The sequence below is a fragment of the Pongo pygmaeus genome, chromosome 16 (genome assembly GCF_028885625.2).
Source record: "Pongo pygmaeus isolate AG05252 chromosome 16, NHGRI_mPonPyg2-v2.0_pri, whole genome shotgun sequence".
NCBI lineage: Eukaryota > Metazoa > Chordata > Mammalia > Primates > Hominidae > Pongo > Pongo pygmaeus.
Genome location: NC_072389.2, coordinates 82,643,986 through 82,667,936, shown reverse-complemented (window position 1 = coordinate 82,667,936; position 23,951 = coordinate 82,643,986). Strand labels below are relative to the sequence as shown.

Here is a 23,951-nt window from a genome sequence, read left to right as displayed (position 1 = left end):
ACATGGTGAAACCTGGTCTCTACTAAAAATACAAAAAAATTAGCCGGGTGTGGTGGCAGGCACCTGTAGTTCCAGCTACTCGGGAGGCTGAGGCAGGAGAATGGCGTGAACCCAGGAGGCGGAGCTTGCAGTGAGCTGAGATGGTGCCACTGCACTCCAGCCTGGGCCACAGAGCAAGACTCCGTCACACACACAAAAAAAGAATGAAAAACGATCTCTGTATATCAGAACTAGAAAAAAATTAATTCCTCCCTTCACTTTTCCCTATCCCACCTCCACCAAAGTTAAATAAGTTGACCTACTGAATTAGGTTAAATTGATTATCATGCTTATCAAGTATGATTTTAATTTCAGTAAAATTGATATTGAGCTCTACTGTTGATATCTGACCAGCTCTATTGGTAATTCCAACCTGCATTACTCAAGATTATTTATAGCCCCAAAGAGCAAAACCACATTTGCTACAAGACCAATTATTAAAATGTGTCAGGTGCACATTCAATTATATTATAACATGATTCTCTTATTTAAAAAAAAATAAGAAAATGCAGCAAGAATAATTTGACAGTTTTGGGAACTATCCACATAAAGGAATGGATGAGGCAAGATAATGTACAATACCACAAAACCTATGCTAAATTCAAGATTTATCTGAAAGTTAAAGAAAAGCAAACAAACATATAAAAAGATAGGACATTTCATTTTTAATCACTCAAAAATGAAAAAGGTTTGGACAATGTCAAATTCCACTCACCATAATGCTATAGTTATACATTAAATATAATTACTATCTATACATATGCAAAAATATAAAGTTCTATTTCATACAATAAAACCCTTTATAGAAACCATTTTAAAATTAAGCAGAACTTCTCAACATTAATATGTGAGGTCTAAGTTCTTCTAAAGGTTTCTTTAAAGGTTTTTAAACAAAATGCTAAACCTAAAAACATTGTCCTGTCAGTTCCCAAATTAAATCTACTTAGAACAAAAATAAAAATTTATAGCTCAGTCACATACTACTTAAATAATATTGTTCAGGCATCTCTAAAATCCTCCATGTTTTCAAGTATGGAAATAGAACTCAAATATTCCACAATACAGTACTAAACAGATGGAGTATTTAGGAAAGACTTTGTTGTCATATGGCACAATATTAATGTTTTGTTGCTTCAATACGTTTTGAAATAAATATCAGATTTTTGTTTTTTTTCCTAAAAGACCAAAATTATAATCTACATTAAGATAATTCTGACTGTGGTTAAGACTTAAGAGTGTAAAATACAACATCAATATTTTATCACAAAAGTAAAGCTGGTAACAAATTATAAAAGGAGCCAGTACTCTACTGAGACAGGCTTGGAGATTAAAGCTCATCATGATAGAAATAGTCATCATGGAGCTGTCTGCCATAATCTGTGGCTTCACTGGTGAGAAACAAGTCCGGGTTTTCCAGAATCTCTTCTTCAGAGAGCTTTTTGTCACCATTCAAATCCATTTCATCAATTAGATGAAGCGCCTTCAAAATAAAACAAAAAAGTGTCAAGTGTAATAAGTATTTTCAGCAAGATGTTCACAATTTAATGTGATTTGACTTGTCAAAATCATCCAGGTGTACAAGTACTCATTATTGTTTAAGTATCTAAAAATGTTACACGTTGTAACTAGGTCTGTCTACTGCTTTTCCCATTATCTCCTTTCTTCATTTCTGCTGGGTTCTGTCTCTCTCCACTCAAATCCAATCCAGGATATATCAAGGCAATGAAAAATTACTATAACCTACTTTGAGTCCCTCTAGGTAAATACAAACTATTATTCTATTCACTGTACTCTCAAATTAATACATGACACAATCTTAACTTCCTTGTCTCCCTGACAATCTAAAACAGTTCGTAAATTCAAAACATAGCAATGCATCAATCCCAAATAACTCCATTACTTCTTTCTTTGGCTTAAGATTTTGAACTTCTTTTCCTATCAACAGCACCAAATTCGGGGGGAGGGGGTGGAGAGAAACAGTTGTTCTGTAACACTTACCTCCTCTTGTGCAATGCCCTGATTATTAGGTACTACCCAAGGTAACAGCTCTTGGGGATCAAGCCTGCCATCATTATCTTTGTCATAATCATTCACGAATCTGTCTTTCTCAACAAGTATCCATTCTGGATCTTCATTTGCAGCTTAATATAAAAAAACACAAATACACATACACAAGAATATCACATGTATCCAATAAGAAGTTTGGTATATCCCTAGAATAAAGGAAGTGAATTTAAAGTTTACTAAAGAAAACCCAATAAAACAGAACTACTTAATTGAAAAGTCATGACATAAGTACAAATATATAGTAATTTTCAAAAGTGACACAAGTCTAAATAACCCAGTTTTAAAATCATTGGATGTTTTCATAAACTAGTAATTTTGTTAACTGCTATTTGTTCTGATATCTAGTTTTCCCAGATGTGAGGTGGGTAATGTTTTACTATATATCATGTTTCTATACAAAGTTTCTTACATGTTTTCACAAAGTAAAGCCATGTGTAATTTTAAAGTGACAATCAGAATAAGTAAAACTGGTGACCAATTTAAAAATTGCATTGTTTGGTGTCTTTAAGCAACAATTCTGAAAAAACAGCTGCTTACATAAAAGCAAACTCTTAATTTCAAACACTTATTCACCTTCTACTAAGCTTCTGATACTGTGTTTACACCAGTATTTGTAGTGTTTTATGTTTCTATCTCTTTTAAGATCCACCTGCAACAGCACAGGATTTTGTTTAAAAATATCTACCTTACTTCCTTCCCCATTTAAACTGATAATAAAATTAGATTTGTTTGAAAAGAAAGAAAAATGTTTGACTCTACATATGGAAGTAAAAGTAAGCAAGACAGCGTTCTCAGATAAGCTATAAATCCATTTGTTGAACTTGTACTACAGTTAACGAAATAAGTAGGATCAGACACAGATCCTCGTTACATTTCCTGTTACAGTTCCTGTCGAAGAGAGCTTTCAATGAGCAAGGCTGTCTTTCAAAGTCTTTCCTTTTCTCTTTTCACATTCTCCCAGGTGACTTACTTGGATCCCACCTGTAATCACCAAGAAATTCTTCCAAACTAACAAATCCATCACCATTTTTGTCATGTTCTTCTAAAGCTTCTTGAATGACAAATTCCTATTCCACGTTCATTAAAAAAGAAAAAAAAAGTTACAAAATGTTCAGTCCCACTGCCATCTGATTCAATTCTACTACAGAACTTCTTTAGAAATAAATGATAATTTTTGGAGCTCTAGTGGTGCAATCAGCTAGTAAGGTACTTATACAGGAAAAATCACTTTGGTTGTCCATATCTTCAAGACAATCCTTCTAAACACTGGAATTTAGAAGCAAGAATAAAACCTGAAGTACTACGTAGCTTTAAATTCAACATCCTTAAGCTTCTGGTATTGTGAAGAACTCCACTTTCACTCTCATAAACAACCTCAGCGTTACTCTCATGCTATTTTCTGCCCATCTCTCCCTCTCAAGAAAAGCATCTTATACTACCCTTGTCTTTAACTTCATTTGCCCTCCAATCCATGAACCCTAAAAGAGCCCTTACCTTAGAACTGGTGTTCTGCCTCTAGATCTAAAATGTACCAGCCCGCCATTATACCTCAACCTCCTTGCTTCCCTTTCAGCAAACCTAGCCCTATCCATCCCAAACTGCCCCCAAATCTGTTCCTCCCTCTTATCAAAGCTTCTTATCAAACAACCAATCCTTTTCCCTAAAGATGACCTGTTCAATGGCCAGCTGTTTCAGTACTTTCCTCAATATCTTCCTATCTCCTTTTTTTTTCAGATGGGGTCTTGCTCTGTAGCCCAGGCTGGAGTACAATGGTGTGATCTCAGCACACTGCAACCTCTGCTTCCCGGGTTCAAGCAAATCTCCTGCCTCAGCCTCCCGAGCAGCTGGGACTACAGGCATATGCCACCACATCCAGCTAACTTTTATATTTTTAGTAGAGACAGTGTTTCGCCATGTTGGCAAGGCTGATCTCGAACTCCTAACCTCAGATGATCTGCCAGCCTCAGCCTCCCAAAGTGCTGGGATTACAGGCATGAGCCACCCCACCTAGCCCTCCTCCCGCCTTTTTTTTTTAAGATAAGATCTCCTTCTGTCACCCAGGCTAGAGAGCAGCGGCACAATAGTAGTGGCACCATAGGCTCAAACTACTGGACTCAAGTGATCCTCTCACCTCAGTCTCCCAAGTAGCTAGGACCACAGGTGCATGCCACCACACCTGGCTAAACTTTTTTGTAGAGACAAGGTCTGCTATGTTGTCCAGGCTGGTCTTGAACTCTAGCCTCAAGCTGTCCTCCTGCCTTGGCCTCCCAAAGTGCTGGGATTACAGGTGTGAGCCACCATGCCTGGCCCATCTCTGACTCTTACCTTCCCTTAACACTTACTTAGTGAGTCAACATTCCTGCATGTGCTTTCTTCAAAATCTTGCTCAAATCTATTTCATTCAATTGCCAGACAGAGCTCTGGGCCGTATCACATTATGCCTAAATTATTTCATGGCTTTTACTGGTAATTCCTCTCTTTTGTCTTCAATTGTTCCTTATTCTCCAGAGAATCAAGATCTAGCAACCTTTGCCTGTCATTCTTGGGCTCAATTAGCTTGTCCCAACTTAATTTTGGTACTTAAATTACACCCAGCACTGTTCTTAAACTGGGTCATGTATTTTGTGCCAATGAGAAATTAGAAGCTTCACAATGGCAAGAGAAGTGGTATTAATGACAGTGTCTTACCACTGAGCTATGGAGAAAAATGTATCTGCAGCCTTGTTATGCAAGGCAGCAGGGTCTACCATGACACATTAAACAAAAAGCTATATCTTCCTTCTTTGAAATATCCAGGGAACCAAGCCACATAGCTGGAGGCTGATGTCATGCAACAGACTTCAATATAAATGTTTAGTCTCTTTTTTAAAAAGCTATTTGTTACATTAGTCTTTATTTCCCAACGTGATGGTTTATGCTTTCAAGCTTGGCCAAGTCATAATAGGGACTCAATTAATGTTTGTTGAGTTAAACTTACAATTCAACAAAAGTTTTGAAAAACTGGTACTTATTTTAAATACTAAAGGGATGAGAGGACTCATTATGCTTAAAATTGCAAAAACATTACTAGTTACTAGCAGCCGCACCCCTACCAACCCTAGGAAGAAGAATCCAAACATGTTTTTCCAAACCAAAAGCTTTCATAAGTGATGTTGTAAAATTAAACAGAAATCCTAGTATTACTAACATTGAAAAACCAAAAAAAAGTCTGAAAGCTACAAAAGGATAAGGAAGGCACTGAAGGTAACACAGTTATGAGAGAGAAAATAGCCTGAGGAAGCATGCTGCTCATACATAGTACGGAGATTTAAAACTTCAGTCCTTCACCTTCTCCCTCCCAATAAGCAACTTCGTCACCACCAGAAAGCCTCCTTACCACTCCTAATTTTAAGTGGGGAGAATTAGGATCATTTTAAATCTGTGTATCTCTTAAAATTCTGGTTATACAATTCATTTTAACAACTTAATGAACAGGTTTTAAAGTTTTGGTTACTTGGAAAAGTAAATTCATACAACCACTATGGAGAACAGTTTGGAGGTTCCTCAAAGAACGAAAAACAGAGCTACCATATGATCCAGCAATGCCACTGCTGGGTATATACCCCAAAGAAAGGAAACCACTATGTCAAAGAAATATCTGCACTCTGATGTTTGTTGTAGCACTGTTCACAAAAGCCAAGATCTGGAAGCAACCCAAGTGTACATCAACAGATGAATGGATAAAGAAAATGTGCATATACACAATGGAGTACTATTCAGTCATAAAAAAGAAAGAGATCCTGCAACAACATGTTGATCCACGCAACAACATGGATGAACTGGAGATCATATTAAGTGAAATAAGCCAGGCACAGAAAGACAAACATCGCATGTTCTCACTCATTTGTGGGATCTAAAAATCAAAACAATTGAACTCATGGACATAGAGGGTAGAAGGATGGTTACCAGAGACTGGGAAGTGTTGGGGGAGGGGGCGCTGAGAACGGTTAATGAGTACAAAAAAAAACAGTAAGAATGAGTAAGATCTATTATTTGACAGCATAACAGGGTTGACTATAGTCAGTAATAACTAATTATACATTTTAAAATAACTAAAAGAGTGTTCACTGGATTGTTAGTAACACAAAGGATAAAAGTTTGAGGGGATGGATACCTCATTGTCTATGATCTGATTATTTCACATTGCATGCCTGTATCAAAACATCTCGGCCGGGCGCGGTGGCTCACGCTTATAATCCCAGCACTTTGGGGAGCCAAGGCGGGCGGATCACGAGGTCAGGAGATTGAGACCACGGTGAAACCCCGTCTCTACTGAAAATACAAAAAATTAGCCACGTGTAGTGCGGGCGCCTGTAGTTCTAGCTACTCGGAGAGGCTGAGGCAGGAGAATGGCGTGAACACAGGAGGCGGAGCTTGCAGTAAGCCGAGATCGCCCCACTGCACTCCAGCCTGGGCGACAGAGCGATACTCCGTCTCAAAAAAAAAAAAACCTCATGTATCCCATAAACATATAAACCTACTATGTACCCACAAAAATTTTAAATATATTTTTTAAAGTTTTGGTTACTCAATAATTCTCTTAAAAATGTTTCTTTCTTACCGTCATATAATCAACTTCTTCAGGATGCTCAAAAGCAATAAATTCTTCAAGACTCAAACCGGGACCTGAATCCTGGTTAGCTTTTTCAAATCGCTTCTTGTCCTTTAAGTGAAGCTTTGAAAATTAAAATTTCTCATTAGTATACCACATCATTTTAAATACTTTGAAAAATACAAACTATGTGAAATTTAAAGTACATTCCCATCCATTATCTCATTTATCTTCACATCCTCCCTTTGAAGGTAAGCTACACAAATACATGTATTAGAGGCAGGACAGACTCACAAGCTCTAGAGCCACATAGACCCAGGCCTGAATTCCAGCAATGTCTCTTACTAGCTGTGGTGTCAGCGCAAACTGCTTAACCTCTCTGGTTTCCTCATCTATCAAACTGGGATAAAAATCTCTAATAAGCAATTGGGATGAGAATCCCTACCACACAATTAATAAACCTTAAGTATTAAGTATTTAGTGTTATATACTATTATTGATAGAAAAGCAGATTGAATGATTTGATAAAAGTCAGAAATACAGCTAAAAAATACTGAGCATGCATAGTGGCGCACGCCTGTAGTTCCAGCAACTTGGGAAGACTGCATGAGCCCAGAAGTTCAAGGCCAGCCTTCATACCATAGCAAGACCCTGACTCAAAAAACAAACAAAACTACTGAACTTGGATCCTCCCTATTCTTTCTACAGTACTATACAGTCTACTTTAATAATTAATCTCAATACTTTTTTGAATGCCCAAAAGTCAATAAATTTATACCATGTATTAAATCTTGGTAGAGCTTTTAAAAATTGTTTCTGGTCCTCTAAGTGACTTTTCAAAAATATATTATTGTTTCAGAAAAAGTCTTCTTATGTTGAGAATCTCATAATATTAGTATATGTACCTAATATTTGGAAATCTTTTCTTTTTTGGGGGGTGGGGAGATGAGGTCTCACTCCGTCATCCAGGTTGGAGTACAGTGGTGCAATCTCAGCTCACTGAAACCTCCACCTCCCAGGTTCAAGTGATCCTCCCACCCCAGCCTCCCAAGTAGTGGGGACCACAGGCATGTGCCACCACACTCAGCTAATTGTTTGTATTTTTGATAGAGATGGGGTTTCACTATGTTGCCCAGGCTGGTCTCAAACTCCTGAACTCAGGCTATCCACCTGCCACAGCCTCCCAAAATGCTGGGACTACAGGCGTGAGTCACCATGCTCAGCCTGGAAGTCTAGTCTTAGCAGGCTCTTTATAGTGTTAATTCTGTATATTCAGATATAAATACATAAAAGTTTAAATGGATCCCATGTTGAGGTTTAATAAACACACATCCTTTTCTACTTTCTCTCCCATCTTCCCATCCACCCCCCCTTTTTAAAAATGATTCGGCAGCTATCAGGGACAAGGCTGCTTTTGATAAAATTTTCAATGGTAATTCTGTAACCAAGAGCCTTGGGAGCCAATAATGCTATATTGCTAATCCTGTATAATTTCTGTTTTGAGAATTTCTGGGAATAGCTTTCCTTCCTATAAACTGATATGTATTAAACTGTGCATTTTTTTAAAGCACAATTTCAAATATTTTAGAAGCTTTTAAGTGTTTCCCTACTGAATAAAAATACCCTTTTCAGTTTTCTAGAATAATAGAGGTCAGGTAGCAGTCATTTACTTAAACACTAGTTCTTTTACAATTACTGATTTACAGCAGAGAGGCGCACCTCTTTCCCCAAAGAATTTGTTTTATTAACATCTAGACTCTACAAGCTAGTTATATTCACCCAATCATGACAGAAAAGAAAAAATAATAACTTGTTTCCAAATAGCTCCTTTTAACTTAATGTTTCAAAATGTTAAATAACTAGACCAAATAATTTGCATTTTATGTTCAGGTTTAACATGGTAAACGCAGACAAACAAGAATTTGAGGTACTCTGCTGAGTCAATCAAGTTCTTTTTGAATAAACCATTATTCAAAATACCAAGTGCTTTGATTTCCTTATGAAAGAACCCTTCACTTTGGAGCAAAAAGGTCCATGTTTCAGGAGAAGAGCTAAATTTGGCCAAATTTGCCTATGGAAAGAAAGGATCTCTTTCAACAAGCTGAGATTTCTTTAAAAAAAAAAAAAAAAAGTGAAGGGGGTAGCTTTTTCTGGTTCACATTTCACGGCCATTTGAAGAACACAAAATAAGAACAGCTCACATTAAATCGAAGAAGCCAAAAACAGAAAGACTGTTTTTTACAAAGTGGCAAATTCCTAAAAAAATAACAAAAAAGATGGTCAGTTTCATAAAACTTCAACACTCTTTTTTGTTCTTCTATATAAAAACCTTGTATTCTAGTAGAGGGTAAAAAGTGTTAGGTACAGTAATAAAAAAGCTACCATAATCATTTATTTTTAGATTACAACAGAAACTTGTGAGGAACAAAACTGCCATCTTTTGGTAGACTAATGATTCTACATGAGGAAATATATAATGTGTGATACTAGAACAAATGACTAGGCCTTAAAAATTCTGATTAGCCACATGCAAGGTTATATCTTACGTAAACAAATACTGCTTATACATGCGCATTCAGCAGTCATGCCTGTAATCCTAGCACTTTGGGAGGCCGAGGTGGGCAGATCACCTGAGGTCAGGAGTTCATGACCAGCCTGGCCAACATGGTGAAACCCCATCTCTACTAAAAAATTAGCTGTGCATAGTGGCACACACCTGTAGTCCCAGCTACTTGGGAGGCTGAGGCAGGACGATTGCTTGAACCTGGGAGGCAGAGGTTGCAGTGAGCCAAGATTGCGCCACTGCACTCCAGCCTGGGTGACAGAGCAAGACTCTGTCTCAAAACAAAAACAAAACAAAAAACACTTGAACTTTTGCCAGATAGATCCCCAAACTTTAATTATCCTGTGTTGACTATAACTGTTCTTTACATTATAAAGAAATGCTTCTTCAGGCATTTCACAGCCTGAAAGGGTTATCTTTATTCTCTATATGAAAACTTATTAAATATAAGATAAAATTCAGACTGGGCATGGTGGTTCATGCCTGTAATCTCAGCACTTTGGGAGGCCAAGGCAGGCGATCACTTGAGGTCAGGAGTTTGAGACTAGCCTGACCAACGTGGTGAAACTCAGTCTCTACTAAAAAAAAAAAAATCAGCCAGGCATGGTGGCACGTGCCTATAGTCCCAACTACTCAGGAGGCTGAGGCAGGAGAATTGTTTGAATCTGGGAGGCTCAGACTGTAGTGAGCCAAGATTGCGCCACTGCACTCCAGCCTGGGTGACAGAGCGAGACTCCCTCTCAAAAAAAAAAAAAAAAAAGGTGAAGTTCAGATATCAAGCTGACTTTTGTTAACAGACTTTCTTATAGAAAACTTTATTTTATTCACATATCCAATTACTTTTTATGATTATTTTATTTATGGTATAGTGTTTAGTCTATAACTTTGAGACTGATTCATTCCTCATCCTTTATTTTTTATTTTGAAAAATAATGCATATGGTTTCTGGGTTCATCTTTACACGCCACATCAATTTTTAGGATGTTTTTTTTTTTTTTTTAAAGGGACAAGGTTTCACTATGTTGTCCAGACTGGCCTCAAATTCCTGGGCTCAAGCAATCCTACTTCAGCCTCCTGAGCAGCTGGGACTACACATACACACAGGAAGTTACTTATACCAAATTCTAAAAACATATGATTAGAACTCCGTGAAGATAGAGACATATTTCTAGGCTGTCAAAAAAAAAATAACCCAAAGGACTCCCATTGAAGTGTTCATTTTAGGGATCGATCTATTCCTTTAGGCTGTTAAGATTCATCTAATTCATCCTTTAAAAGCACAGTGTTATAATCAACACGTTCTAAGTAGCTGGTGGAGAACACAGAATTAGAACCAGACACCTTTTAAAAGAACTGTTCATAAACAATTTATGAGTCATGTATCTCTTCAAAGTGAAGATTTTCTTCTCAGCACCATCTATTACATCACCCCCTTCTAAGAATACAGGAACATGCACTTCTTATTTTTTAATGGGATAGTAATTAAGTCTTTTGAGTAACACAAAAATAAAAATAGAAAACACAATTAGAATCTAATTCCAGCAAGATTTTAAAATACTGTATTTAACTTCTCTGTTGTTCCTAGGAAGGGAAATCATACCATACCATGCTTTGGTTTTAGATAAGTTACGTTGGTTTAAGATAAGTTAATTCCTATAGTAAATGAGGATACTTAATAGACAGATGATCCCAAATCTCATTATCACTACTTGTTTTTCCTTTAGTATTTACAAGTAGCAAAAAGACTGATTTTTACTCACTTTAGTCCACTATAGAATGAATACCCAAATAAAAAGAAAACAAAAGATACATTTTCCCGTTAAAAAATAAAATCCTAACTAATCTAAAGCTGATAGTTAACAAATGCATAAAGTTTTAAAAAGTTGATTAAATATAAATTTATGTGAACTATAAATGCTTTCTTCAATAATATTCTTTTAAATCAAAACAGAACTGCTTGCCCCTCCAACTGCTACCATTTATTACTATTTATCCACACTATTATAATCCTAAATAAAGAGGAAATTTTTATTTATTTATTTATTTATTTATTTTTAGAAACGGGGTCTCTCTGTTGCCCAGGCTGCGGTATAGTGGCATAAATATGGCTCACTGCAGCCTTGACTGCCTGGGGTCGAGCAATCTTCCTGCCTCAGCCTCCCAAATAGCTGGGATCACAGGCATGGACCATCATGCCCATCTAATTTTTAAATTTTGTTTGGGCATTTGTTAACTATACAGCTTTAGATTAGTTAGGATTTAATTTTTAAGAGGAAAATGTATCCATAGGGACGGGGTCTTGCCACATTGCCCAGTTGTTCTTGAACTCCTGGGCTCAAGTGATTCTCCCACCTTGGCTTCCCAAAGTGCTGAGATTACAGGTGTGAACCACCACACCTGGCCTGAATGGGAATTATTATCCTCATTTTTGGAGATGAGGAAATTGAGGCACATGAAAGTTTAATAACTTACCCAAAGTTACACAACTGTGAAGTGCTGGAGCTAAATGTGAAGCTAAGCAGACTGGCTCTGAGGATGGAGCCCCAAACCTCCACATTGATGCTGTAGTTATTAGCAGAGAATTAACCAACTTACAGTTAGTGGTGGCTTACAGAGTTCAAGCGGCCAATATGATTCTAAATAAATAGCACACTTAGAACGCATTTACCAAGGAGGGAATGGGGTGTTGTTTAACAGGTACAGAGTTTCAGCTTTGCAAGATGAAAAGAGTTCCGGGGATTAGCTGCACAACACTGTGAATGTACTTAACACTACTGAATGGTACACTTTAAAATGGTTACAATAGTACATTTGTTATACGCTCCTCCCTCCATATTTGTGAGAAATTGGTTCCAGAACCTCCCTCGGATACCAAAACCCAAGGATGCTCAATTCCCTGATATAAAGTGGCACAGTATTTGCACATAACCTACACATATCTTCCCAAATATTTTAAATCATTTCTAGATTACTTATAATACAAATTACAATTTAAATGAGGAGTAAATCATTGTTATACCATATTGTTTAATACAATAAATTATGGCCACAATAAAAATTAAAAGGTATATACCAAAACAGGATAAGTTAAGAAACAGAAGAGCCTTGAATATTTTCCAAGCACCCTTGACTAATATTTTGGGACAGTTTGCAACAGCATGTTTGATTTCATTTTTATTTTTTTCTACACATAAAAACTATCTTAAAAAAATTCTTGGTGATACTCTAATTACCCTGATTTGATCATTATATTATATGTTTGTGTGATATCAAAATATCACATGTACTCTGTAAGTATGTATAATACAACCATCATGTACCTATAAAAAAGATTTTAATTCTTTAAAATTAGCTTTGAAATACAAATGTATTTGATATAGCAATTTCTCAAGCTCACAGTCATTTCTGTTGATATACTTTTAGTTTAATAGACTTCCTAGAAGTGTTAAAAAGTTCCTAATTCCTAAATTAAATTAGTCTTTCTCAGCTCTGCTTAAGAAGCATATATTTCAACAAATTAAACCATGAGACACATTAGAACTCATAGAGATACTAAATTTTCAAAAAATGAGTAATTTGGGGCCAGGTGTGGTGGCTCACACCTGTAATCCTAGTACTTTGGGAGGCTGAGGTGGGTAAATCGCTTGACCTCAGGAGTTTAAGACTAGCCTGGGCAAGATGGTAAAACCTCAACTCTACAAAAAATACAAAAATTAGATGGGCGTGGTGGCTCGAGCCTGAAATCCCAGCTACTTGGGGGGCTGTGTTGGGAGGACTGCTTGAGCCCAGGAGGCAGTGAGCCGAGATCATACCACTGCACTTCAGCCTGGGCAACAGAGTGAGATACTGTCTCAAAAAAAAAAAAAAAAAGAAAAGAAAAAGGAGTAATTTTAAAGGGTGTACTCACTATGAAAAATGGTACTGTGGTTTCTCAAAAAATTAAAAATAGAATTACCGTATGATCCAGCAGTATCACTTCCAGGTATATACCCAAAACAATGGAAAGCAGGATCCCATAGAGATTTGCAAATCCCAAATCCAAGATGCTTCAATGAGCATTTCTTTTGAGTGTCGTGTCAGTGCTCCAAAAGTTTCGTATTTAAGAGCATTTTGATTTTGGAATTAGGGATACTCAACCTGTACGTACAACAGAATATTACTTTGCCTTAAAAAGGAAGGAAATTCTGATGCATGCTACAAAATGGAAGAATCTTGAAGACACTATGTTAAGTAAAAATAAGCCAGTTACAAGAAGACAAATACGACGTATGATTCTACTTAGATGAGGTACCTAGAGTAGCCAAAATCAGAGACAAAAAGTAGAACAGTGGTTGACAGGAGCTAGTGGGAGGAGGGAATGGGGAGTTATTGTTTAATGGGTAGAGTTTCCGCTCTGTAAGATGAAAAGAGTTGGGGAGATTGGTTGCACAACACCATGAATGTACTTAACATTACTGAACTGTACACTTTAAAATGGTTACAATGGTCAGTTTGTTACACAGTCCTCCCTCACACATTCCTGGGAAATTGGTTCCAAGACCTCCCTATCAAAATCTGAGAATGCTTAAGTCCCTGATATAAAATGGTGCAGTATTTGCACATAGCCTACACACATCTTCCTGAATACTTTAAATCACAGACCCTTAATCCCTGGGTCACGGACGGGTACTGGTCCATGGCCTGTTAGGAATTGGGCCACACAGCAAGAGGTGAGTGGCAGGCATTACCGTCTGAGCTCTGCTCTGCCTCCTGTCAGATCAGGGGTGGCATTAGATTTTCATAGGAGTGCAAACCCTATTGTGAACCATACAAGTGAGGGATCTTCGTTGCGCACTCCTTAGGAGAACCTAATGCCTGCTGATCTGAGGTGGAACAATTTCATCCTAAAACCATTCCCCGCCCCCCCGCCACACACTGTCCCATGGAAAAATTGTCTTCCATGAAACTGGTCCCTGGTGCCAAAAAGGTTGGGGACCTCTGCTTTAAATCATCTCTAGATTACTTATAAATTATAACTTAAATGAGAAATAAATCATTGTTATACTATATTAAGGAATAATCAAGAGAAAAAAGTTCTGTATATGTTGAATAGAGACACAGGTTTTTTTTTTTTTTTTTTAATACTTACTTTTTTGGATACTTACGATTCTCAGTTGTTTGAATCCACAGATGTGGAACCCGCAGATTTTTTTAAGTGAGTATATAAAACTATGTGTTTAAAAATGGCAATGGGCCATAATGGCCTTCTTAATAAAGATAAAACTGATTATTCAATGATATTAAAATATTGAGATACTCGTTCAAAACACATTTAAAAAGCAACTCTGGAAATGAGGACAACTAAACGATGCAGCTGAGAAAAACAGATAGAAGAATCATGTAGGTAATCTAGAATAAGAGTCCTAAATCTGGCCAGAAAGGAAACCATCAAAATGACTGCTGAAGTGGAACAGGTGATTTCCTAGAGAACAAGACAATCCAGCTTACGACCTCAGGCCCTCAATGTGCTCATTCATGCAGGAAGGTAAAGTGAACTGATATGATCAAAAGAAACAGCTTGTGCACATGAACTCACCTTCCTAAAGGACTCCTCTTCTGCATCATCCAGAGCAGTGTTCTCATCAAAGTCAATCACACGATCATACATCTGAATGTTATATTCATCCCATGTCACAGTATCATCACTGTTTTTATCATATTCAACAAACTGTTGTTTTGCTTCTTGCATAGCATAATGCTTAAAAGACATCTGAATCCACGAACTGAGTTCACCTATGAGAATTTCCCAGAACACAACGCATGTGACGTTAATTCTGATACTTAAGAGTAAGGATTTCCAAACCTTCTCTGAAAAGGCAAAATCTTTGATGTTTGCAAATACTGAGAATTGGCCTAGTTGTATTAATAGAAATGGGGTAGGAAGTGGGAAAGGCTGTTTAGAAGAGCTCATGAAGCTTTTTTTTTTTTTTTTTTGAGATGGAGTCTCGCTCTTTCACCCAGGCTGGAGTGTGCAGTGGTGCGATCTCGGCTCACTGCAACCTCTGCTTCCCGGTTCAAACGATTCTCCTGCCTCAGCCTCCTGAGTAGTTGGAACTACAGGCATGCGCCACCACGTCCGGCTAATTTTTTGTATTTTTAGTAGAGACGGGGTTTCACCATGTTGGCCAGGCTGGTCTCGAACTCCTGACCTTGTGATCCACCTGCCTCGGCCTCCCAAACTGCTGGGATTACGGGCATAAGCCACCATGCCTGGCCGGAGCTTCTATACTATAACATATGATCTAAATATAATGTAAGCTCCATAAAAGTTTGGGTATGTTCTGTTCACTGATGTACATCAAATGCCTGGAAAGTTCCTGGCTCTGTAAATATTTGTCGAATGAATTACCAACTGGCCAAAATAGCACTTAACTTTTAAAAAAAATGTTACCCAAAACCTTGCAGAAAACCTTTGCTAACTACCACAGATCTCTCAGGAAGCATAAATATCTTGATAGCTATTTATTTTAGTGTGTATGAGAAAAAATAGTGTTTTTTATTTATGAAGGTGATATAAAGTCTTCCTTTAAAATAAATTTTATGTGAGTTGAATTAAAACTAAATTAAGAAAATAATAGATGGTTAAGTAGATATGGCCTAAATTCTGAAAAGGTATTCAAGTGACTGAGAATACTGCTTCAGTATATTACCTTTAAATATGTCGTTAAAACATCTGGAGGAAATTTTAACAAAGTTATGGGTAGCAATTTATGCCCTTCCTGCAACAGCTATCTGTCTTAACTTGGTACCTGAAGGCATGGGAAAAAAGTTTCTAAAACTCAAATGTTCACTTTTGAATCAACTTTTAAAAAATCTATTCGGCTGGGCTCAGTGACTCACGCCTGTAATCCCAGCACTTTGGGAGGTTGAGGCAGGCGGATCACCTGAGGTCTGGATTTCGAGACCAGCCTGGTCTCGGGTAAAACCCCGTCTCTACTAAAAATACGAAAAGTAGCCGGGCATGGTGGCCAGTGCCTGTAATCCCAGCTACTCGGGAGGCTGAGACAGGAGAATCGCTTGAACCTGGGTGGCAGAGGCTGTAGTGAGCCAAGATCACATCACTGCATGCCAACATGGGTGACAAGAGTGAGACTCTGCCTCAAAAAAAAAAAAAAAAAAACTATTCATGAAAATATTTACTAAACTACATTAAAGGAAACAAAGGGAGGGACAAACACGAATATTTGTGAGGACAGCATGAGTATACCATTTATCAGGTCCCTCTGTACATGTTGCCTCTCATCTTCAAAACAATGCAATTATAATCACCACTATTATACAGGTGAGGAAACTGAGGTTCAGAAAAGTCCAAGCCTTCACAATTAGTAAATAGCAGAGTCCAGATTCAAACCTGTTTGGCTTCAAAGCCAACTCCTACTGAGTTTTGCTACCTCTTAACATCTGATTCCAGACCTGGCCCTCAAAGAGCAAATTACCAAAATTATCTTAAGGGTTCTCAAGTAGAATGAAGGCTTTCATAAGCACCATGAGTCTTTCTTCTAGTTTATTCAAAGAGATCACCATGGCATAGAAGAAAACAGAATGGAACAGAGATCAGAAATGTGGGTTCACACTTCAGCTTTGCCATCAGGGGGTAGTTTACCATCTCAAGCTTTTCTTCTCATCTGTATAATGAATATTTGGACTAAAATTTTTCTAACTTTAAACTTCTTAAAACCTTACTATTAAATATTTGAACATATCTAGGTCTTGACAGATAGGTACCACACAGTCTCCCAAATCAACGTGTTGTGTTCTTTGATTACTCTAGTATAACCAAAGATTGACTTATTATTAGATTGGATAATCAGAGTTCAAAGGTTTTGTTATTATTGTCTAATTAAGTGGAAGAAAAAAGCCCTTAATCTTCCAGAGGGTTCCAATGTGAATATGTCATTGACAGCACATCTTAAATTTACCAGTTTTTAATTTTCTCCAGCAACTTAATTCCTTGATGGTGAACAGTATTTAAAAGAGAGTTACAGAAAAACAGCTAACTTAAGAGTCACAGTAACAACCTGAATTTTTCTGAGGACCCACTTGGAATGCTGACAGGGTACATCATTTGAATTGAACAATGGGGAGAGACAACTGCACAGCAATTTATTTAGAACATTCTTTTAATAGTCTGTGCATTTCATTTCTGACTACAGAATCTACCTGAGAGCACTCAGATTTTTTTTTTTAACTGAAGGATATTAAAACCTGAATTAAGAGCAGGATACCTGGATTCTAGTCCAGCTTTGCCACTTATTTTTAGAAGGCACTTATCCCTGTGCTTCATTTCTTCATCTCTACAAAGTGATGTGGACAAGATGATCCTAAGGCCCCTACCAGCTCTAACATTTTGGTACAATGTTGTAATAAACGTAATTCACAGGCAGCAGGTCTTTTTCTACTTGCTTACAAAAAGAAGCAAATTCCTAAAATTTAAATGAAGCATATATCAAAAGAGCGATAAATCATTTACTGCCTTAAAGTTTTGGGGCATATTTCTCTAAAATAAATCATATTGTTGACACTAACAAAAGTCACGTGAGAAAGAGGGTGTCTCAAGGTGTGACTTGCACATAGAGTACAGGGTCAATGATGTTTATATTAACTGGAGAAAGCACCGAGTTTTACTTGGTTCTCAATGTCTAAAGATTTGTAGGTATAAAACCTATTCTCCATGTCCTTTTCTCCTTCTCACAGGACTTCCAACTTGGGACACTAGCAATCTATACATTCAGCAGACACCCCTGCTTAACATATTTGTGTTTGTCTCCATTGTTAGTCGTGTAGGGCAGTCCTTACTTTCAGTGAGAAAGCCATCTGAGTCCAAGTCTATTTTCTTTATGATCGCCTGCAGTCTTTTTTGCTGCTCTTCGTGGCCGAGTTTAACATATTCATCCACATCTTCCTTTAGGGGGAAGCGACACACAGGAGGGCCAAGCATTACTATCAGTGGGGCAAAATGGTGGAGAAAAACAGGGCTACTAGAAGACCCCCTTGCCAAAGGGTTTCGGGGTGACCCGCACCTGCACTTCAAGGCCCCTACCCCCTACACACCCTCCATGATCTGAGGGGTAGAAGGGATCCAGCTCTTGGGCCGTGCTATCTCCTCAGGCTTTCCAGGCCCCAGGACCCCCAGAGAGCGAGTGCCGCGCCGCCCGGCCCCCATTGTCAGGCCGCCCCTGCCAGGCCTCGCCCGGCCGCCCCTCTTTGTCCCGGGACAAAGCCCGCGGCAGCCGCGGTGCGAGGCCCGGCCCTCCCAGCACCGGCCTGGCCGCCTCACCTGGACGCCCAGCAGCGCCTCGCGGTCGTAGTCGCTGCGGCGCTCGCCCAGCGGGTAGTGCAGCTCCTCGGCCTTGCCGGCGCCGGCCGCCGCGGCGCACAGCAGCAGCAGCCCCAAAGCCGCGGTCCTCGGGCCCAGCCGCATCGCGCCGGCCCGCGGAGGACACCGAGGGACGCGAGGAGGGAGGCTGGCGGGGGCCCGAGCCGGCTGCGATGCTCCGCGGGCGGCTACAGAGAGGCGGTGCGACGTACGTTGAGGGCGGAGGGAACGGGAGGCGGAACCTGCGGTGGCGGCCACAACGCCCATGGACGGGCCGGGAGCCGGTCCACCAATGCGGTGCGGAGGCGCGCCAGGAGAAGGCCTATATGGCCGGCGCGGAGTGGCGGGGCACCAGGCCGCGCCGCTGATTGGGCAGCGCGGCGCTGGGGGCGGGCCGCCGCGATGTCGGGGTCAACAGCCGCCCAGAGAGGTCCAGGAGCCATGCTGGGACTGCAGAGAGGGGAGACCCCTACGACCCGCGCCTTCTCGTTCCCCCGACACGCTTCGAAAAGCACGCCCCCACCCCACTCCTGCCCTGTCTTCCCGTCAGCCTCGTTACTGCTATAAACTGGTCCACTCCATGTGCCTCTCCTGCCGTCCATCAATGAGAGAGGCTGGAGGTTTCTGTGACAATACAATATCGAAAAAATTATTGCCTGAGGAATCGGCCAACAGTATTCTTTCTGTCTTCAATGTATCTCTATTTGTTTTATGAGAGTAGGACGTACAAACTCAGGAAGTGCAGCCAGATGCTTGTATCTGATGCTCAATTTCGTGATTTACAAGTTAATGTGAACTTGCTCAAATTTCTTAACCCCTGAAAACTTGTTTGCTCATCTCTAAAATGGGCATAGTAATAAGACTACCTTAAAGAATTGTCGTGAAGATTAAATAATGTAATGGGTTTAGAACAATAGCTGGCACATAAGGTGAAGTGTTCAGTGAAGGTAGGCTTTCATCCATGCAAGTAGAAAAACAAAAGATGATTGCACAGAAGGAATAGCTTAGTAAGTACCTTGCAAAACCTTTAGGGACAGAATGCGTATACACATGGCTTCTATTCCATGTCTATTCACAGGTTTATGTAATTTCTCCACCTCATCCTGAACACATTAAACTCTAAGAAATTTGTAGGCTGCAGCTTGAACCCTTTTCTTTATTGATTGCTCCACTTAGGATCAGGCCTTTCACAGAGAAGAAAAGGCTTTCTGGGTCCTCTTTCATTTCTCTCAGTCTCTATTTGGATTGGGAGCAAGAATTCTGTTCCAAACTGCAAAACTGAGTGGGCACAAGTCGCAGAAATTTCCTGGGTCGGGTTGAAATTTATTGTTTGGTCACAAACCATTGAAAGATTCACAGAGCAAAGTGTAAGTTCAATCTTTCCGATTTTATAAAGATCAACGAAGAACAAAGTTTAAATTTCAGAGTATAAATAAAAGCAAATTTTAGAGTTGATTTCATTAAACTAAAAAGAAAACCCTTTATTGCTGGATTTTAATTTTCAATTCCATTAGCGGTTTTGAGGAAAAAAAGAGAAAAATGTCCCAATTTAATATAAGGAACTCTCCTTTGTACCTGTTGTTCTCCAATAAGTAAAAGGTAAACTTTGACCAGCTTCTGGTGTGACTCCAATTATAAAAGGTAGTCTACAAGGTACTATGGAAGTTCTTCTAAACTCAGGGGATCCACAGATGGGAGTTTTTGGGGCCAAGGGAACCTAATGATATCTAAAGAGACAGTGGAGTAAACAGTATCAGAAGGCTGGGTTCTGTCTTCAGCCCCTAAACAGGTTGTTTTCTCTCCCTGGGTCTATTGTTTTCATCTGGAGGAAAAGGATTGTGTTATCTCAGTGGATCTTAATTTGAGATCTTTGGGTTCCTAAGTGGGTCCCTGCATGGTTTTCAGTGCTGTGTTTATCCCAAAATCTTGGTGCATGTGTATATTTCCAGGGAGGAAGTCTATAGCTTTGCTTTTATCAGAGTTTCAAAGGATCCATGTGGCAGAAAAAGTTAAGAGTCCCTGAAGAAGGCTCTGAGCAACTTTTTGACTCTTAAAATCAATGATTTTATTGGGATTGTTTGGAAGCAGATTACAGTAAAGGCCTGTGCTTAAAAGAGGCAAGACTGATCCAATGTCATTAATTGTAATTAATCCATTCTACTCAGGGAAAAATAAATATCTAAAATAAGTAACCTGTTTAAAAAAATGTGTTATGAGAATCCAAAGATCAATTTTCTTGACCTATAAAAGCCCATAGCATATAGCAAAATTGGTTTTATTTATATTTTTATTGAGGTATAATTTACCTAAAGTACACAAATGTTAAGTATACAGTTTGATCATTTTTTTAGATTTGTTTGCTGTGAGAGCCTTGAGGTAGGGAACTGTGTGATTTCTCCTAGTGCACCTACAAAGAAGAGGAACTCAATAAATTTTTGTGAAGTGTATGAATTCAGCTATTCTGGCATTCTTTTAGAAGTATGTATTATGGGTAATAAAGTTAACTTTGAAACTATTGAAAGAAAGATTTGTAGATTTCTTGCTTTTTGAATTTGGTAAGATGTGTGTTAAAATAAGCAGCGGCTTAAAAAATAAAGCCATACTTAACATATATGGCATGGACCCTTGTGTTACAGGCTGATTTCCACCAGAATGAATGAGATTTGGCACAATAAACAACTTAAGTGGGAAAGCCAACAAACTCAATGAGACTGCAACTTTGCACAGATGGAAAACACAAGACAAAAGAACAGACTATAAGGCAGTGAATGGGAGAACAACTTAGACTGAATGATCATGCAATTAGGGGGATTTTGTTGGCTGTTTAATCTTTTGTCAGTCTTTTGAAGGGAGAAGGAAATGTGAGAATTCCAGGGTTATGGTGGAGTCTTAGAAGGTGACAAGAAAATGTGTAGGTGGGTGGGTGTATTATAATGCCTTAAAAATCTTTTCATTTCCAAGGAGTATCTGAATGTGTAAGTAGTCACAAAATCTTTATAACCTATTAGAAGTACTTTCAAGAAATTCAATGTAACTTTTTCACTGAATAAGATTTCCCTAAATTAAAGATGGATCTGTCCCAATGATCAAATGTAGTGATAGCTCCATCCTCAAATAGAAGCCATCCTCCACTTCCGGCAATTCACATTTACGGCCCTTGGTCAGTTATACTGGTGCATCTCTTGCCCTAAAGGTAGCCCAAGTAGACAGATACTAGAGTGCCTTCCTGACTTTCTCCCTATTCACACAGGGTGATCATACATCCTGGTTGACCTGACGTGATTATTAATCATGACTCTTTCACACTCAAAAGTATACCAGAATGGGGTGATAAATTATATGGTCACCTTACCTTTGGGCCTCACATTCAAAGTGTCCAGCCCCCTCCCTGTACTCCTCCCCAAGCCCCAGGCTTTATTATGCCTCAGAACCTTTTCCCACACTCTTTTCCCCAGGTTTTCAACAATAGGACCTTGAAGTCTTAGTCAAACACATTAGCAATAAAAATAAAGAACACTAAGAAAGAGGGCATGAAAAGAGAAATAAGACTGTGGCTTAAGCAAGCGTTTCTTATGAATTATAATGAAATTTATTTTCTTTGGCATTACTAAATCAGCTCTGAAGACAATTTCATGGAGGAAATCCAAAACTGAAACAAGCAGAGTGACTTTGAAAGACAGCACTTCTTGAATTTATAAGTTCTCAAGTGTTTAAGAAAACTCAGGCATAGCTTTAAGTCACACCATGCATTCAAGTCTTAGGTATTCACAGATCTCACTGAGGAAGAGAAAATGCAGTTGCTCTGATTGCAACTCCATCACGAGATGGTGTTCAGGGGACTGTGATTGATTTGGGCTTTGGTTTTTTGATTCAGGATGAAACTCAAGTCTATGGGATTTTGAGGTTAATTTCTGTTTAAAAAATACAACTAAAAATTGGCCAGGCACAGTGGCTCATACCTGTAATCCCAGCACTTTGGGAGGCTGAGGCAGGCAGATAGCTTGAGCTTAGGAGTTCAAGACCAGCCTTGGAAACATGGCAAAACCCCAGATCTATAAAAACAAAATACAGAAAAGCATATTAGTTGGGTGTAGTGGCATGTGCCTGTAGTCCTAGCTACTCAGGAGGCTAGGGTGGGAGGATGGCTTGAGCCTGGGAGGCAGAGGTGGCAGTGAGCCGAGACCGTGCCACTGCACTCCAGCCTGGGCGACAGTGTAGAAACAAAGGAGTTATACAAGTTATGCATGCTTACTTGTTTATTTTTGCTTACTTGTTTATTTTAGGAAAATCAGTGTATGCAAATAAGAAAAAGGAAAAAAAGATCCCAAATCCCATTCTCATAAATAACTGCTATTAACATTGGGGCATAACTTTCCAGAGGTTTTCTGTGCACAGTATATACACTTCTAAAGGCAGTATCCTAGTCTATTTGTGCTTCTAGAACAAAATACCTGAGACAGGATAATTTATAAATCTGTATTTATAATTTATAAAGATTTATAAATCTGTATTTATAAATTTATTTATAATTTATATGTTATAAATTTATTATATATTACTTATATATTATTTTTAAATATTATATTAAATTATTTAAATTATATATTTATTTAAATTAAATATTTAATATTAATATTTAAATTAAATATTAATATTAATATTTAAATTAAATATTATATTTAAATTAAATATTATATTTAAATTAAATATTATATTTAAAATTAATATTTAAATTAAATATTATATTTAAAGTATTAAATATTGTATATATTTATATATTATAAATATATTATAAATTTATATATTATAAATATATTATAAATTTATATATTATAAATATATTATAAATTTATAAATTTATAAATCTGTATTTATAATTTATAAAGATTTATAAATCTGTATTTATAACTTATAAAGAACAAAAATTTATTTCTCACAGCTCTAGAAGCTGGAAAGTCCAAAATCAAGTCGTGGGCAGGATTCGTGTCTGGCGAAGGCTGCTCTCTGCTTCCAAGATTGCACCTTGTTGCTGCACCCTTGGGAGGGGAAGAACACTGTGTCCTCAGGTGGCAGAAGGGATGGAAGGGCAAAAACGGCTAACTCTCTCTGTCAAATTATTTTATAAGGGCATCTGGTCCTTTTCATGAAGGCTCTGAATCAATCACTTCCTAAAGGCCACACCTCTTAATACTGTTACATTAGGAATTCTGTTTCAATGTGAATTTTGGAGGGGCCAAAAACATTCAAACCATAGCAGGCAGATACAACTTTTGCAAAAACAGGATACAAAGGAAGCTACTACTGTCATTGAAATAGCTCAGAAAAGCAGAGAAACA

The 23,951-nt window shown here is 38.3% G+C and overlaps 1 protein-coding gene across 2 annotated transcripts; it reads right to left on the bottom strand.

The window, feature by feature from the left end:
* Positions 1-681: 681 nt before the first annotated feature.
* RCN2 (reticulocalbin 2) lies at positions 682-21,127 on the bottom strand. Of its 2 annotated transcripts, none has more exons than XM_054452437.2 (7): positions 18,577-21,127; positions 18,096-18,201; positions 14,836-15,032; positions 6,707-6,820; positions 3,077-3,173; positions 2,038-2,180; positions 682-1,519 (listed from the first exon to the last, which is right to left on the bottom strand). In XM_054452437.2, the coding sequence occupies exons 1-7, from the start codon at positions 18,880-18,882 to the stop codon at positions 1,367-1,369; spliced, it is 1,116 nt and encodes a 371-aa protein (XP_054308412.1). In that variant the 5' UTR covers positions 18,883-21,127; the 3' UTR covers positions 682-1,366. The 2 variants fall into 2 exon arrangements, with proteins under 2 accessions (XP_054308412.1, XP_054308413.1); XM_054452438.2 differs by lacking the exon at positions 18,577-21,127 and adding an exon at positions 18,351-18,481 and having other exon boundaries at positions 18,096-18,239.
* Positions 21,128-23,951: the final 2,824 nt, after the last annotated feature.